General features: G+C 45.8%; 1 protein-coding gene across 1 annotated transcript in view; it reads left to right on the forward strand.

The window, feature by feature from the left end:
- The first annotated feature begins 2,832 nt into the window (after positions 1-2,832).
- Positions 2,833-16,015, forward strand: part of Acoxl (acyl-CoA oxidase like) — a 335,479-nt gene continuing 322,296 nt past the window's right edge. Inside the window, 1 exon segment of the mRNA XM_048810372.1 lies at positions 2,833-3,510. Within this exon segment, the coding sequence (XP_048666329.1) occupies positions 3,386-3,510 (125 nt within the window). The 5' untranslated portion in view covers positions 2,833-3,385.

Consider the following 16,015-nt stretch of genomic DNA (forward strand, 5'->3'; position numbering starts at 1 on the left):
ACACTGAGTCAATCAAAGTCAAATTATCACAATTGGAGATGAGGAAGAAACGAAAGTATTTCTGATGGCGAAAGCTGAGGAATGTGGGGCTGGGAAACTGTGAGCCTCTAGTATCTATCTGCTGGGGACTTAGGTCTCCCCAGAGACCAGCCTGATTTAGGGGAGGGGGGACAAGAGAAGGAGAGAGATCCAGAGACGGAGAGTGAGACTGATAGAGTTGAGGCTCCTGGTCTCAGTGTGACCTTCTGACCTTCCCCAAGTATGATGTCCAAGTGTTTTCTGGAGTTTTATGAGCCAATATATTTCCATCTTGCTGAAGAGAATTCAAATTGCTTTATAACTGAGAAAGTTCTGGCTAATATGTTAGTTTAGAGAAGCCATATTTGATTTTTCCTCTCTCTCCATATACACTTGTGTACACATGTGCATCCCCCCCTCACTTTTCTTCTGACTCCTTTAGAGAAATTTACCCTGTTACCCCCTTAACACTTCAAGTTACTCCTAAAAACAATAACATTCATTTCAAGACCCATAGTACAATGATCAAAATCAGAAACCAACGCTGGCTCAGTGATATTATGTAATCCATCTTGTTTAAATTTCACCAATTGTTCTAACACTGTAGGACTCCACTATGCAGCAGGGTTGAGAACCAGAGTCTGAACCAATGTCTCAGCCCTGGCTACCCAATAGAATCACTGGGGATGAAGAAGAACTTTTAAAAAATTCAGATGTCTAGGACCTATCTCTAGAAATTAGATTTATTGGTCGGGGTATGTGGGTTTTGCCACTTACTGAGCATTCAAAAAAAAAAAAAAAATCGCAGGCTACTCTGATGCATGGTTGATGCAGAAACAAACCCAAGTTCTAAGCCAATTATGGTTTTTTTTATTCCCTTGTTGGTCAGTGATTAACTTGAGGTGGGTATACTAGGTTGAATAGTGTTACCGAAAAAAGTTAACGTCCATGTGGAATTTCAGAATGTGGCCTAAAAATTTGGAAATACGGTTTTGCAGATGTGATTAAGTTGAGGTGGACTGGTGTGCATCTTAGAAGAAGGAGACTTAAAGACACACAGACCGCAGGGACGAGGGCCTGTGAAGACGGAGACAGAGATCAGAGAGATGAGCTAACGCCAAGGAATGGCCAAGATTGCCAGGAGCCACCAGAATCTGGGCAGAGGTGAGAAGGTTCTTCCCTGGAATCAAAGCACTGCTGACACTTTCTTTTCAGACTTCTGGCCTCCATGTCCATGAGAAAATAGATTTCTGTCGTTTACCGCAACTGGTTTGTGCTCATTTGTATGGCAACCCTACAAAACTAACCCAGTGGCCATGGGAACTAGATAAGCCAAGGCAACCCGGGGATTTCTACTGGATCATTTATTTGACCACTTTTCCTTGCTATTATTATTATAAAACATTCACAGGACAGGTGGTAGTCTTAGGGCACACTGATTCTTCTAATATCTTCTGGATAGGCCAGAATAAGCTTGTTGCTTCGGGGTGCCCTTTATCAGCTAGTGGGGGATCTGACCCATTCTCTTGTACTTTGATGTAGCAGCCTGTGATCCTTCAGATGGGGGTTGCTCAGATAGACAGGGCCTGGGAGTGAAGAGGTGGCTTGCTGGGCATCCCTGAAGTCCATCAACAAGGGTTGATGTCAGACATTTGATTCTATTCTTACCACAGGGGCAAGTGTGTAGAGTTTGAGAGTCTTGAGGTTTTGTTTTGTTTTGTTTTGTTTTAATATTTTTTAGTTGTAGATGGACACAATACCTTTATTTACTTCTCTTTATATGGTGTTGAGGATCCAACCCAGGGCCTCACACATGCTAGGCAGCTCTATCCTTGAACCCACAACCCCAGCCCCAGGGTCTTGAGTTTTAATTGGTCTTTATTGCCACAAATATGCTTCTGAGGTTTAATCTTTGTTGCTTGTAGTTAGGAAACAGTTGCCTCTTCCAATCCTGAAAATCCCTGAACTTTCCATTCCTGCTTGCAAACTGACGATGTCTCTTCTAAGCTGGTGACAAAGCTTATAATGCCTTGTCAGACACAGCCAATGGCAATATTCACCTTGTGCTTTCAGTGTCTCCTGGAGCCATGAGCTCTTTAGCCATGAGTGGTGACAATTTTGTTAAATGTCAAATATAATATGAAGCTCCTTCCATCCCAGGTTCAAAGCCAGTGTTTTGGAACCTGGGAATGTGTTGGTTTATATGGCAAAAGTGATGTTGCTGCTATTAAGGACGTTGAGACAGGAAGGCTATCTTGGATTACCTGGGTGGGACCAATGTAAATGGGTCCTTATCAAAGGGAGGCAGGAAGATCAGAGTCAAAAGAAGATGGACCATGCAGGCAGAGGTTGAAGTGATGCATATTAAAGACAAGAAGTGTCCTGGAGCCAAGAATGCAGACAGCCTCTAGAAGCTGGAGAAGACATGGAAACTGATTTCCCTGTGAAGCTCCCAGAGGGTGACCAGCCCTGCTAACACCTTGATTTGAATAGCCTTGGAAGACCCATTTTGAACTTCTGGCCTCCAGAACTTCGAGAGAATATACTTGTGTTGTCTGAAGGAAATTGGTTTGTGGTAATTTGTTACAGCAGCCAAAACAAACTCATACAGATGGCATCCCCTAACCTAAGGACAGCTGGCCACACCCACAATGGTCATCTGGTCAGTAAACTAGTGTTTAGAAGAAGGGGAACAGCTAATGTTTCCTGTGTATTTAAATGGAGAGTCAATAAAGCATATGAGAGTTAGAAGATAGGAAGGAACGTTTTCCACTTAATTTAGAACTTATTTGTCACTGGCCATGACAAGGACAGAAAGGGAGGTTTCTGGGAGAGGAGGTGAGCGTTCCAGTTGCAGCTCCCAGCTCCTGGATGGTAGTCCTGTAGGCTTGGGTCCCCTCCTAATCATGGAAACATAATACCCGGCTGGTGGTGGCAGGGATTGGAGCCACAGTGCAGCTGAGCTGGGCCCAGAGCCATGACCAGGGGCTCTTGGATCTTGGGAGCCGTTCATTGGGGCTTAGCTCTAAGTCTACAAGACTCCAGCTCCCAGACCCCAGACCAGCACCCCTCTTAAGACTCACATATTGTTTCTTGTGACCTACAAACCTGGAGGGACAACTGACCAGCCCAGCACAAGGAGACAGAGAGCACCTAGGAAAGTTCTTTGTTCTGCACCCAAGGAGGGGCTCAGTGCAGGGCGATGCTGGGGAGGGAGGGAGTAGTCGAGTAGTCGGGTGAGCGGGTGAGCAGGGAGAGGACTGGTGAGCGGGCGGAGAGGGGCCTGGTGAGGTGAGGCGCAGAGGGCGTGCCCTCCAGTTCCCACCCCGGGGAGCTCCTAGAACGCACAGAGCCAGAAGCCAGCGGGATGGAGCCGGCACAGGACCTGGGACTCGGGGACTCCACTCTGCACCGCTGCCTGGAGGGCGAGTTCTGGAGCCTCAAGAACGAGCTGCGCAGGCTTCTGGGCGGCTGCCCGCTCTTCCGGCACAGGTACTGCCCGTGATCGCAGCCCCTGTCAGCGCGGTGTCCCCTCAGTCCCCAGGGCGTCCCCTCAGTCCCCAGGGCGTCCCAGTGGCAAGTTCCGCGCGAGGGCTGCGTGAAGTGTGCCTGTGAGGAGAGACAGACCTGATCGTCACCTCTGCAGATGCGGGGCTTCCCTCCCCCACGTGTCAGGGAAGAGTGGGGGCGAAAGGTGGGCTCCGCGCACCCACCGCGCGCCGCAGTGACTGGCGCTCCGCTGAGTGGAGGGAAGGACTGGCCTAAAGGATTCTAAACCTGCTTCTCAGAGTCCCCACCCCGCCGTGTCCTACCCCTGGTGAGCACAAGGGGTAAGAAAAGGAGATGGTGTGGGCCGCAGGGATGGACTGGCCCTGCCAGGGCGTGCCTCGGGTCAAGGGCTGAGGACTCCCAGTGCCCCCCGGAGTACTGTGTGCAGAGTGGGCAGCTGGACAGCAGCACGTGTACTCTGGTTATAAGGGGCGAGGGGTTAGGTTCTACAATGTCATTTGATGCCACCAGAGCCCTGAGAGGTGGGCAGGAAGTTTGGTGCAATTCATTTTGGGTGGAGAAAATGGCTCAGTTACTGGCAAGTCCAGACCAGAACTCGGCACTGCCTCCTGTGGGCTCTATTTTCTCCTGTGCCCTTTGGGGCAAGGGGGCTGGCTCCTTTCAGGGGTCTGAAAAGACCAGCTAGAGCCATTTCAGAGTTTTAGCATAACAAATGTCACTATGAGGGTGAAGAGTGAAACTAGGGGTCGAAATGGAGCGAATTATATTCCACGCGTGTAGGAATATGTGAAATCCACGTTACTGCGCAGCTCTAACAGACCCAAACTGGACATGTTGCTGTGTTGGCTGAGTGGCTCACGGCCAGTTAGCGCATGTACAGGTTCTCTCTTAAGAAAGTGGTGGGCTGAGAGGGAAGGAGATGGCTTGAGTACAAGTCAACGTGTCCCTGGAGAGGAATATGTGTTCCTGCATGAGGGTCACCCAGAAGGGAGGTGAGAGTTTCAGGGAGTTGAAAGTGGGAGGTGTAGGATGGGTATGTCCTTGAGGGTCTCCCCACACATAGTTTTTAAAGTCATGGTTCTCAAAGTGCGTTGCTAGTTTCCACGGGGTACACAAGACCCTTTAAGAAGGTTCACCAAATTCAAACTTATTTTTACAACTGTTACTGGCTTTTTTCAGTTTCATTCTTAAACTATTGTACAGTGGCAGCTTCCAGAGACTACATGATGTATAGTTTTCCAGCAAATTAAACACAGGAGCAGAGACTGAGACCCCAACTGCCTTCTGTTAAGACAGACATTAAAGGGAAATATATCTTACTTTTGTTTTGCTTTGGAAAATAGTTATTTTCAGACACACTTAATGGACCTATTGTTACTTACAAATGATTTAAATATTTGAAAAAAAATTGTAATGATTTCAGAGCTCTTTGGGGACTAAATTTGAAGGGTGTGAAAGCCCTCTCTGCCTATCTGCTTCTACACTCCTTAATGTGTTCCTGGGCTACTGCCTCTTTGCCCTTTCAAGTTAAATAACTGCAGTTTAAAATATGGGACAGAATTCAAAGATCCAAGATACTGATTTTGGCCAAGTAGAAGGCACTTCCTAGTGACCTAATACCACCTCAGTGCAGGGACCCAGAGAAAGGCAGCCAGCCTAGCATGCAAAGCCTGGTTGCTGAGCCTGTGTGACCACCACTGGCCACTGGGGGACTTCCCCCTCACTGGGCTCACGGCTGCTGGGTGTGGCTCTGTGGTAGAGCACTTGCCTAGCCTGCAGGAGACAGAGGGTTCCATTCCCCTGCACCTCAGAATGAGGAGAGTATCTGTCCTGGTAGGTCATCATGAGCGTAGACGAGGAACTGTTGAGGAGACACACTGGCTGCATATGATAAGGGGAAAAAAAAAAAAAGGAAAAAGTCATCTTGTTACCTTAACAAACACTTTGCCATTCTTTCTATTTCTTGTTTACTTACTTCATGATTTCAGAGTTGTAGTAATAGCATAGACATTTCATATTCTTTTTTCCCCAAATGGTTAAAGATTCTGATATCTATTTGATATCAGAAAAACTTTGTCATGAAAGTTTGAAAGTTCACATTGTACCTCAGGTTCCTCTCCAGATTAGAAGATAGTGATCTTACCTCTGGATGTATTAACATCTTGCTAATGTAAATGCCCACAGAAGGCCAGAAATAAACTGGACCACTCCCCAGACCAGGGAAGGCCTTCTGCGGTTAGTCCCCCCACACCCCAATGGGCCTTTGAAGTTATGAGGGTGTTGGGGTGTGGTGTGGCGGTGTGTATATAGTGGAAATCTTGAACAGGGTCAGCCACTCTCAGGACATGAGAGCCCAGGAAACAGTTTCCTTCCCAAAGAAAAGAGGTGGTGAAATTTCTTTTGCATACCTGCCCTCCTTCCTTCCAGCAAGGGTTTGTTCCTAGGTTGCTCCCAGAAACTCTGTGGTCACAGCCCAGGCCCCCCTCTCGGGATTCTTCTCCCCTTTCTCAAAGATTAGCTTACCCTCACTTTTTTCTGTTAGCGTGTCCCCAGACTCTGGGACTGTCCCAGCTTGCTGAGGGCCATCCTACCCTATAATGCATACAGTGAGAGTGTACTATTTGCCCCAACAACAGGAGGATGACTTAAGGGCTTGCTATGGTTTGGATGTGGTTTCTGTCCCCATGGACTCATGTATTGGAAGCTCAGTCCCTAGCTGAGAGGTGGTGGGGTCTTGAAGAATACTTGAAAAACTTTGTTATGATTTCCAATGGGATAGATATAATAGATATAACACACCAACTAAAAGCTCTTTGGGGACCTAGTGGGAGGTCACAAGACTGGCCCCTCCCCATTCTCTGATTTCCTTCTTTCCATGGGATCTCTTCTCCCATTGTGACGCCATCCACCATGAGATCTTCTCCAGACCTGAGCAGAAGCCCATGCCAGGCCTTGAGTTCCAGAACTATGAGCCAAATCTCTTTTCTTTTACAAAGTTCCCAGCTTCAGTTATTTCATTATAGTAACAGAAAATGGCCTGATACAATGCTCCCATCAGGATTTGTAGGGAATGTGAAAACCAACATCACAAGATTGGCTTTTTGAAACATTTTTTACTTTTTTTGTTGAACAGAAGTTCTCATAAGGCTGGTGAGTGGGCATGCTCGGGTATGGGCATGCTCGGGTACAGGCATGCTCATATATGGGAGTGGCACACATCCCTCAGTGGAACAACTTAAAGAGCCCCTTTAATGTTTCCCTTCCCTGAGATCTTTCCATGCCCTTCCTCAAGATTCCCCTCCCCTTCTCCTGGCAGCTCCCTCTCCCCTTCTTTCTCCTCATTCCCTTCTCTTTCCTTCCCAAGAGCATTTGAACTTATCTTTTAACTTTTCCTGTTTAGCTTATTCCTTTAGTCTTGTTTATCCATGCAAGTGCTTCATGAATACATTCTCACTATGAAGAGTCAAATAATAGGGAAAATTTGAAAGTTTCCTAAAATGTTCCCTCCTCCAACCCTTTTTTTTTTTGTTGTTGTTGTGGTGGTGGTAAAATACACATAACTTAAAATTTACCATCTTCACCATTTTTAAGGGCACAGTTCAGTGGCATTAAGTACATTCATAGTGCTGGGCAGCCATCACCACCATCTCCAGGACTTCCCAAATGGAAGCTTTGTACCATGAAACAAGGGCTTCCTGTTGCCTCTACCCCAGCCCCTGGCAACCATAATATTACTTTCTTTCTCTTTGAATCTGACTATTCTAGGTCCCTCCTCTCTAGGAATCATACAGAACTTGTCCATTTGTAGAAGGTTTGCTTTACTTTCCATAATGTCCTCAAGTTTCATCCATATTGTAGCATGTCAGAAATCCTCCCTCTTTGAGGCCAAATACTATTCCATTGTGGGTACATGTCTCATTTTGCTTGTGTGTTCATCTATTGGTAGATATTTGGTTCCCAAACCACTTCTAATCTATTTGCATATTTGTAGGAACTTTTTAACTTCTGAGTTCTGATACACATGTGGACATTATTTTGTTATATTAAACAGGATCTTACTATGTGTCCTTTCTTCATTGATGTAATGTGTGAACATACCTAATAAATTATACTGAGTTTGTAATGAAAATGCCCTTCACCTGCCAGACCCCTCTCTATTTCATTTCCTTTCCTCTTGGGTAACCACTTTAATTCTTTCCTATTATTCCTATGTTCTTTAATTCCGTATTCCTAAGTAATTGCTTGGATGGGCACTTTAAAAAATATTTTTGGTGCCAGGAATTGAACCCAGGGCCTCAAGACTACTAAGCACATAGTCAACCATTAAGCTAAACCCCTGTGCCTGTCTCTTTTTGATTATAAACTGTGTTTCTGTCACAGAAAATGAAGATTTCTCACTATAACTTATTCTCTGAAGATGAGTGTACTGCTATTTTTACTTATATCATACCCAGACTTAGATTATTATGACCATATAAATATTATTCCTAGCCAGTCCCTGGTACACCATATTTCATTCCTTTCTGTCATAACTTTTTCATTTCTTTCCCTGGAGATAGCCATCATGCCCTTTATCCATTTGCTTAGTTTTCTATACATGCCTCACTTACTGACTCCCACACTAGACACATCTGTCACAATTGCACTCCCCTCAGTGTGGTCAGACCTGTCAGGTAATCCCTGTCCTGCTCCCTCCAGCCCCCTGTGGACTCATGCATCCTGGAGCTCCCCTTCTGTGGCCTTCAGTCTGGCCTGGCTGTTTCTGTGTCTTTCACATCGTCTTCCCAACTGCCTTTGCCTCTCCTCTGTTTCCCCAGGATTTCTCTTTCCTAGTTACTCTTTGGGGAAGAATAGAGATGTCTACAGATTCTTTAATACTACTACTCTTGAGAGGTGTGATTTGTCCCTTCTTCTTGAATAGGTCATGGCTTTGCCAACAGAATGTAGCTAACGTGAGAGTGCACCAGTTTCCAAGCTCAGATCTGAAGAGACAGATACCTCTCATTTCCTGTTTCTTGAGGCTGTCCCTGAGCCACCATGCTATGAGGAAGCCCAAGCTGGTTCACCTCTCACTTCCTGTCTCTAGAGGTTGGCCCTGAGCTGCCATGCTTGTGAGGAAGCCTAAGCTGGTCCTTGTAGACAGGACACATGGAGAGAGGTAAAGAGATGCTAACATTCCCATCTGTTCCAACCCCTCTTATTTCCTGTTCAGGTTTCTCATAGGAAAAGTAGAAAACTAAAATAACAACTCATTGTTGTTTTAAGCCATTAAGCTTTAAGGTACATTCCTACACAGTCAAAAATAACCAGAACAACTCTCATCAATTAACTTAAGGAGAAAGGTATACCTATGAATTTTTTTTTTGAGACTTTTGAGATTTTTATGTCTGAAAATGTTTACTGTTCAATCAACTGAAAGTTTATCTGGGTAGAGGATTCTAGTTTGGAAATAAAATTTCCTTCAGAATTTGAAAGGCATCATGCCATTGCTTTCTAGTATCCAAAATTACTAGTAAAAAATCTGACTCCTCCTGGTCTATGACTTGTAACTATGACATGTTTTTTCCCCTTCCTTCTGGAAGCTTCTTTTTAGTAATGGTGTTATAGAATTTCATGAGGGGGTGGTTTGACCCCTCTTTCTCTCTTCATTGTGTTGAGCATGCTGTGGTCACTTTTAATAAGAAAACTCATGTTCCTGACCTATCTACATTGTTCTCTTATCTAGGGCTACTTTTGCTCAAATGTTGGGACCCCTGGGCTTGTTCTCTAATTTTCTTATCTCCTCTTGCTTATTGTCCATCTCTTTATCTTTCGCACTACTTCCTGGGAGATTTTCTCAACTGTATCTTCCAACTCTTCTTCTTCTTCTTCTTTTTTTTTTTCCCTTAGTATTAGAGATTGAACTCAGGGGCACTCCACCACTGAGCCACATCCCCTACCCTATTTTGTACTTTATTTAGAGACAGGGTCTCATTGAGTTGCTTAGAACCTTGTTGTTGCTGAGGCTGGCTTTGAACTCACGATCCTCCTGCCTCAGCCTTCTGAGCTGCTGGGATTACATGTGTGTGTCACCATGCCTGGCTTCCAACTCTTATGTTTTAGTGTCTGCTATCATATTTTTAATTTTCAAAAGTGTTTTTAAAGTTCTTTGTTCCCCTTTTAAGTAGCATCTATCCTTGTTTTCTGGTTATAAAGTATCTTGTTTTTGAGAATAGTTGATGGTAATGTTTTAAATTTGTTCTTTTTTTTTTTTTTAAACACATGACCATAGAATGTTCAATGCTAATTGTTGTGGTCTTCCCTCTTATTCTTCACTTTGCCTCTGGTTCCTTTGAGTTCCTTTTCCCTGTTGTTCTTTTCCCCTCTGTATTTTGTTGAGGCTTTCATTGAATGTCTAGTCAACATTGAATATTTGTTCATGACTTGAGAAACACGAATAAAATGAGTCCAATGCTGACTGCTGGCCACAGACTTTCTTGACACAGAGGAACCTCCTTTGGTGGATCAGGATTAGTGCTTTCTTTTGGACAGGGCTAATTTCTCCAGTGGTGAATCCGCTGGTCTCCTGAGAGACTGTGAGTAGATGACAAGGGACAAGCCCTAATCCTGGAGCCTGGGATCTTGGAGATGAGCAAGGGAAAGGATAGTGTGTGGGCTCCTCCATTCATGACTTCAGGCTGGTCAGAAAACCGTGCTCCTTTCTTGAGACACTGGGTTTCTTTTCTGGGCTGTGAGGAAAGCATGCCTTTCTCCATGCCTTTCTCTGGCTTGTAGATGGCCGTCACCCTGTCCCCCACCCCTGTGTCTTCATGACATCTTCCTTTGTGCCTATGTGTTCTCATATCTCCCTTTCTAGAAGGATACAGTCACATTGAGTTGGGGCTCACCCTAATGAACTCACTTCAACTTGTTTACTTCTGTAAAGACTGTCTCCAAATCCAGTCATGTCCTGAGGGACCAGGGGCTCGGGGTTCACAGCATATGAACTTGGGGCATGGGACACACTCGAACCCATAACAGGTGATAAGTATCGCAGACAAAGAACAAGAACTTGCGTGCGTCTCTCTGTGTGTGTGTGTGGGGAGGGGTAAAATGCAGTTTTATAAATTTAAGTAGAAACCCCTTACCTTTGACCTCAACTGGAAAGCCATTTCTTTAGAAATGCTGGATCCCCAGCCTAGCCCAGGCTGCCATCAAACAGGATTTCAAAGAATGCCTGCTGAGTCAGTGGGCAGGGCTGGGGCCAGAAGGGATGCCTAAGGAGCCACCTCACACCAGCCTCACATAGATCCCTCTATAGATTTCCCTCTATGCTGCTGTGTGCAGTGCCCTGAAGCATGGTGAGGGAGTAGGGGGCTGGGGGTATTCCACTCTCTGCTACCAGGAGTAAGAGAGGAGGGCACACAAGGATTCCTGAACACTTTCTTGTTAGTTCGTTTCATGAGCCTGCAAGGACGGTGTTTTTCCAGGTCCTTCTCAGACTCTGTGACTCCTGCCTGTGTATCAGAGATACATTGGCTTCTTCTCCTTCTCCTTCTTCTTCTTATTTTTGGTACCTGGGATTGACTCAGGGGCACTCAGCCACTGAGCTACATCTCCAGCCCTATTTTTGTATTTTTTTTTTTAGAGACAGGGTCTCACTGAGTTGCCTAGGGCCTAGCTAAGTTTCTGATGCTGGCTTTGAACTCACCATCCTCCTACCTCAGCCTCCTGAGCCACTGGGATTACACGTGTACACTACCACACTCGGCTTAGCTGGACTTTTGATCCTGGAAGGAAACAGTACGGGGCGGGGGGTGGGGAAAGGGTCTTAGGATTGGGAACAGCTGCTTCTGTCTTCTCTAGGGTGTATATCCATCCACTAAAATGATGATACATAGGTTAAAAAGAAGTCACACAAGAACAAAGCATGTTTTTGATATGGGAAATTCCATTTGGCTCTTCAAATATCTGGAAGCAGCTCCTCCCTGGTCCAGGTACAAACAGTCACAGGACTGCTGTATGCTTTCTTTACCACGTGACTTACTGAAGAGCACTGCCAGCCTCTTATAGCTCTACCTTCAACCTTAAAATAATTGCTTGCTAGAAAAAGTGTTGCTAACTGTGCAAATGGACCATTTTCTTTGCCTCCCCTCCTCCTGGGCAAGAAGTTCTAGGTCTGCTGGAGGAGGAGAAAGTCCCCATGCCCCTCAATGTCTTGGGACCTGATGTTCCTGAGTGGCAGAGCTCCTGGAAGGCCTTCTTACTCCAACCACTTCTAGAATGTGGGCATTGAGAAGGAAAGAAGGCAGGTGATGGGGAAAACTCCCAGTTTTCTTTTGCATCATATTGAAGCTTGGGGCTTCCCCATCCTCTCAGTAAGGATAACACATACGAAGATCAACTCAAAAATGGATTGGAATTCATGTGTAAGACTTGAAATTGTAACTACTAGAAGAAAGCAGGGGAAAGGTTTCTTCATGTTGGTTTTTTAAACAGGCAGCAAACCCAAGAATAAACACTTGGAATTGCTTCAAACTATCTGTGAACCACACTCCTGGGAAGGGGTTAGTACTGAAATTGTGTAAGAAACTCAAATAACTCAATTGTAAGAAAACAGACAACCCAGTTCAAGCAGAGACAAAGATCCTGACCAGGTATTTCTCAAAAGAAGACCCACAAATGGCAAGCAGTATTGAAAATATTGCTCAACTTCATTAATCATCAGAGACATGCAAATTAAAACCATAATGAAATTTAATCTCACACCTGCTAGAAGGGCTCTTGCAAAACAGACAAAAGTGTTGGTTCCTCACCCAAACTAGAGGAATCTCTCCGCCACACAGTTGGTGGGAATATACTGGCTGTGCAAACAGTATGGGGGTTTCTCAACACATTCAATATAGAACTACCAGCAATTTCGCTTCTGGGCATATAGCCAAAGACAATGAAATCAGTATGTTCCAGAAATATCTGCACTTCCACGTCCATTGCAACATTATTCACAATAGTCAAGATGTGGAATCAACGGAAGAGACATTGATGGATGAGTGGATAAAGAAAATGTTTGTCTATTTACACACACACACACACACACACAGAAATACTATTCAGCCTTTAAATAGAGGGAAGTCTGTTGTTCATAATGACATGGCTGAACTTGGAGGACATCGTTAATAAACCAGGTACAAAAAGACAAATAGTTCATGATCTCACTTATAGTGGAATCTAAATAAAGTTAGCCTCATGGGAAGCAGAGAGCAGAGTGGTGTACCAATAGCTGGGGTGGTGGTGTGCTGAGAGCCATAGCCCAGTAGGAATGATGCATGGCATTTTTGGTTGAAAGGTGCCGCCAGCAAGCTATTGAGATGATAATGGTTATGTTAAGATGTGTATTCAATTGGATATTAGACCCCTGCTGTCCCTTGTTACCGGAGAGTTCCCATTGGTTGGGGAAGTGTGGGAGGAGGGATTTCCGGAGGAGGGATTTCCTGTTGGTGTGGTGTGTCCCAGGAGAAGGCCTCCTGCATGGCGTTCGCAGGAGTTTTGGAAATAAAGTTTGGAAATAAAGCAGGAGCTTGAGTGGCTCGTGATTTTGTGCCCAGCCAGACTGCGGCAGTGGTGGGCCGAGGACTGGGGAGATGTTAATCAAAGGATACCAAAGCTCAGTTAGACTGCAGAAATAAGTTCAGGAAGTCTATTGTACAACAGAGTGACTATAGTTAATATTAAAGAATTATAGACCATATATAGCTTATTGTATACAGTTGTGTGTTGTATACAATAAATTGCAAAAGGAGTAAATTTAAATGCTCTCACTATAAAAAAGTAATAAGTATATGGGGAATGATGTGTTCATCAGCTCAATTTGGCCATTTCATAATGTGTACGTATATCAAAACATCCTATTGCATACCATAAATATATACCATTATTTATGTGAATTAAAAAATGTATCAAGCATCTAGTCTGTGCCAGACATTCTTTTTAGGGTATTAACTGTTTTGTTCTTCTGACACCCCTAGGAAGCTGGTCTGCAGGTGAAGGAAGGGAGCCCTACAGGTGTTTAGTAACTTGCCCCAAGTCACCAGCAGGTGGGGAGCGACAGGGCCAAAGGGCAAAGGGCATGTTCTGGACCAGAGTCCCCCCTCCACCACTAGGCTGCCAGTCCCTTGGGCTGTGTTTTCCTAGGTCCCTCCCAGGGCAGTAGGGACTGTGACGAGTGTGTTGGGTTTTCAGGGTAAATGAAGATGCTACTGGAAGTTATGGCTTCTTGGGGTATTCAGTGGTCACTCCATGAAGAAAGTCTTGCTCCAAATACCAGCAGGCCCACTGAGAAATGTGGGTGTGCCCAGCCTGTGTACAGGGAACCCGCAGATGACGTGCCAGCAGTAGGTCCTCAGGGAGATGGTTCCCCGCCTCCTCCCTCCGCCCCCTTCTCTCCGCTTTCCTTTTTCCTTCTCTCTTTCTGGGACGAGCTGAAACTCACGTAGCACACTACAACTATTTTAATGCGTGCAGTTGAGTGGCATTTAGTATATTCACAGTGTCGTGCAACCATCACTTCTCGCTCATTCCAAAATAGTTTTATCACCCCAAGAAATGTCCTGTGACTGTAGATAGCCACTCTCTGTTCCTTATTCACTCTGCCCACGGGAGCTGCTCCTTCCTGTCTCTGGGGCTTTGTCTGTCCTGGACATGTCGTGTAAAAGGTCACAGTAGGGTCATGATTGTGTCTGGCTTCTTTTCCTGGCATAATGTCTTTGAGGTCCGTTTAGGGTGGAGGCCCTCCACCCGTCCCAACTGTGTCACATCAGTGCTTCCTTTCTTTTATGGTTGAATGATATTGCAGATAATTTCCTATCTTTAAAAACACACCTTTGTGTTTCTCCCCAAATTACTTCAATCCTGTCTGGTTTGTTCTGTCCCAGGCCACGTGGGGAGGGACAGTAGGTCTGGGCCTTTGGCTACCCGATCCCTACTATTTCTTCTAGTATATTCCTTCTTAAAAAACAGTCACAACAACTGTTCTGATTTATTTCCCCTGAATTTACTAATTTTCCATAAGTTACATTACGCCATGAGAGTCAAGGATTTGAAAACAGCCCAAGTTGAGGGTGAGGAGGGCTGCACGGGGACACTGGGGTGCTTCTGGGCCTCTGGGTTACTGGAATCCAGGGTTGTTGGGGATGGAGGTAGGGCTGAAGGGCAAGTGAGAACTTTGTACCCTTCTCTTCAGGTCACCCAAGGTCCCTGTGTTCTCACTCAAGCTTGAAGAGTTTCTCCCAGCCCTCTGCTCTTTGGGTGCCACCCTGAGAAGCCCCTCACTGGCTTTCTCTGGTGGCTTTGGCAGCAGCCACATCACCCTGTGGAGGATTCATGTCCTCCAAGTGCCCCTTTGTGGGCCCGCGAGGACGGGGAGGTGAGCCCGTGGCGTGCGCTGGTGCTGTTGTGGCTTTCCGAGTCTGTGTCTGGTTCTTTGAGGACAAGGGATGCCCAAGATTTGGCTTTCCTCTTATGACCGTGAGCCACCAGTAAGTATGTGCGGTACCTGCCCCGAAGAGCTCTCGTACTGTGAGAGTGGAATGGCTTCTGGTCATTCAACTGAGAGAGAATAATGTCCATTGTTCTCTTAGTTGGGAGATGTGAGAGTGTTCTTTGAAACACGTGGAATGAGCACATAGCTAGAACACTGGACACCTTGGAAGGACCCAGAAGGCCTGTGGGTGACCGGGTGAGAGTCTAGTTCCTGTGGGAGAGTGTGGTCCTTTAGGGAGAAAACAGGTCGGGACAAGTCCTTTGTTCCTCTGAAGAACCAGGACTTTGAGGGGTGAGAAGGAAGTGTGGCTATTCTGTATGAATGTGATGTGAAAGTCCCCCTCTTTTCTCCCACCTGTTCCTCCTGTGCTCCCATCAGTGAGATCCAGCCAGCTGACCGGCCAGCACAAGGACACTTCCTGGCCTGCCACTAGGTATCCTCTTGATCCTGTTAGGGACTCTCTTCTGCTGGTGAGTTCCTGAGGTGGAGGTTACAGGGCTGCAGGACTTCTCAGAGGCTGACCCTGCAGTAGAGAATGTTCCACCCCCAGGCCTTGCCTCCTCCACGCCCCCAGCCTGCAGGCAAAGCACCCTGGCAGGTGGGGAGGGAGGGAGGGGGAGAGCCAGCTTGATCACTTGCCTGTGAAAGGCACTGCACCTTCATGGGGCTCTAACCCAAGGCATGGAGGTGGGGGCATGATTTTAAAAATTTATTTGATTATTAAAGATAGTGATAAAGGAGAATCATTGTGGTAAAAAAAGAAACACAGAGAGAGGACAGATGGCTGAGAGGTGGGATCTGCAGGACCTGATACATTATGTTTACTATAAAATTGTTATGAATTATGTTCTGACTTAATATGAGAACTCCCTTCAAGAAGACGGTGGCGCAGTCCTAACCCTTTGCCTTCCCACGAGGTGAGGTGCTGGTTAAGTCAGCATCCATCTTCACACCCGCCCCCTCCCCACA

Source organism: Marmota marmota, unplaced genomic scaffold (assembly GCF_001458135.2).
Source record: "Marmota marmota marmota unplaced genomic scaffold, marMar, whole genome shotgun sequence".
Lineage (NCBI taxonomy): Eukaryota > Metazoa > Chordata > Mammalia > Rodentia > Sciuridae > Marmota > Marmota marmota.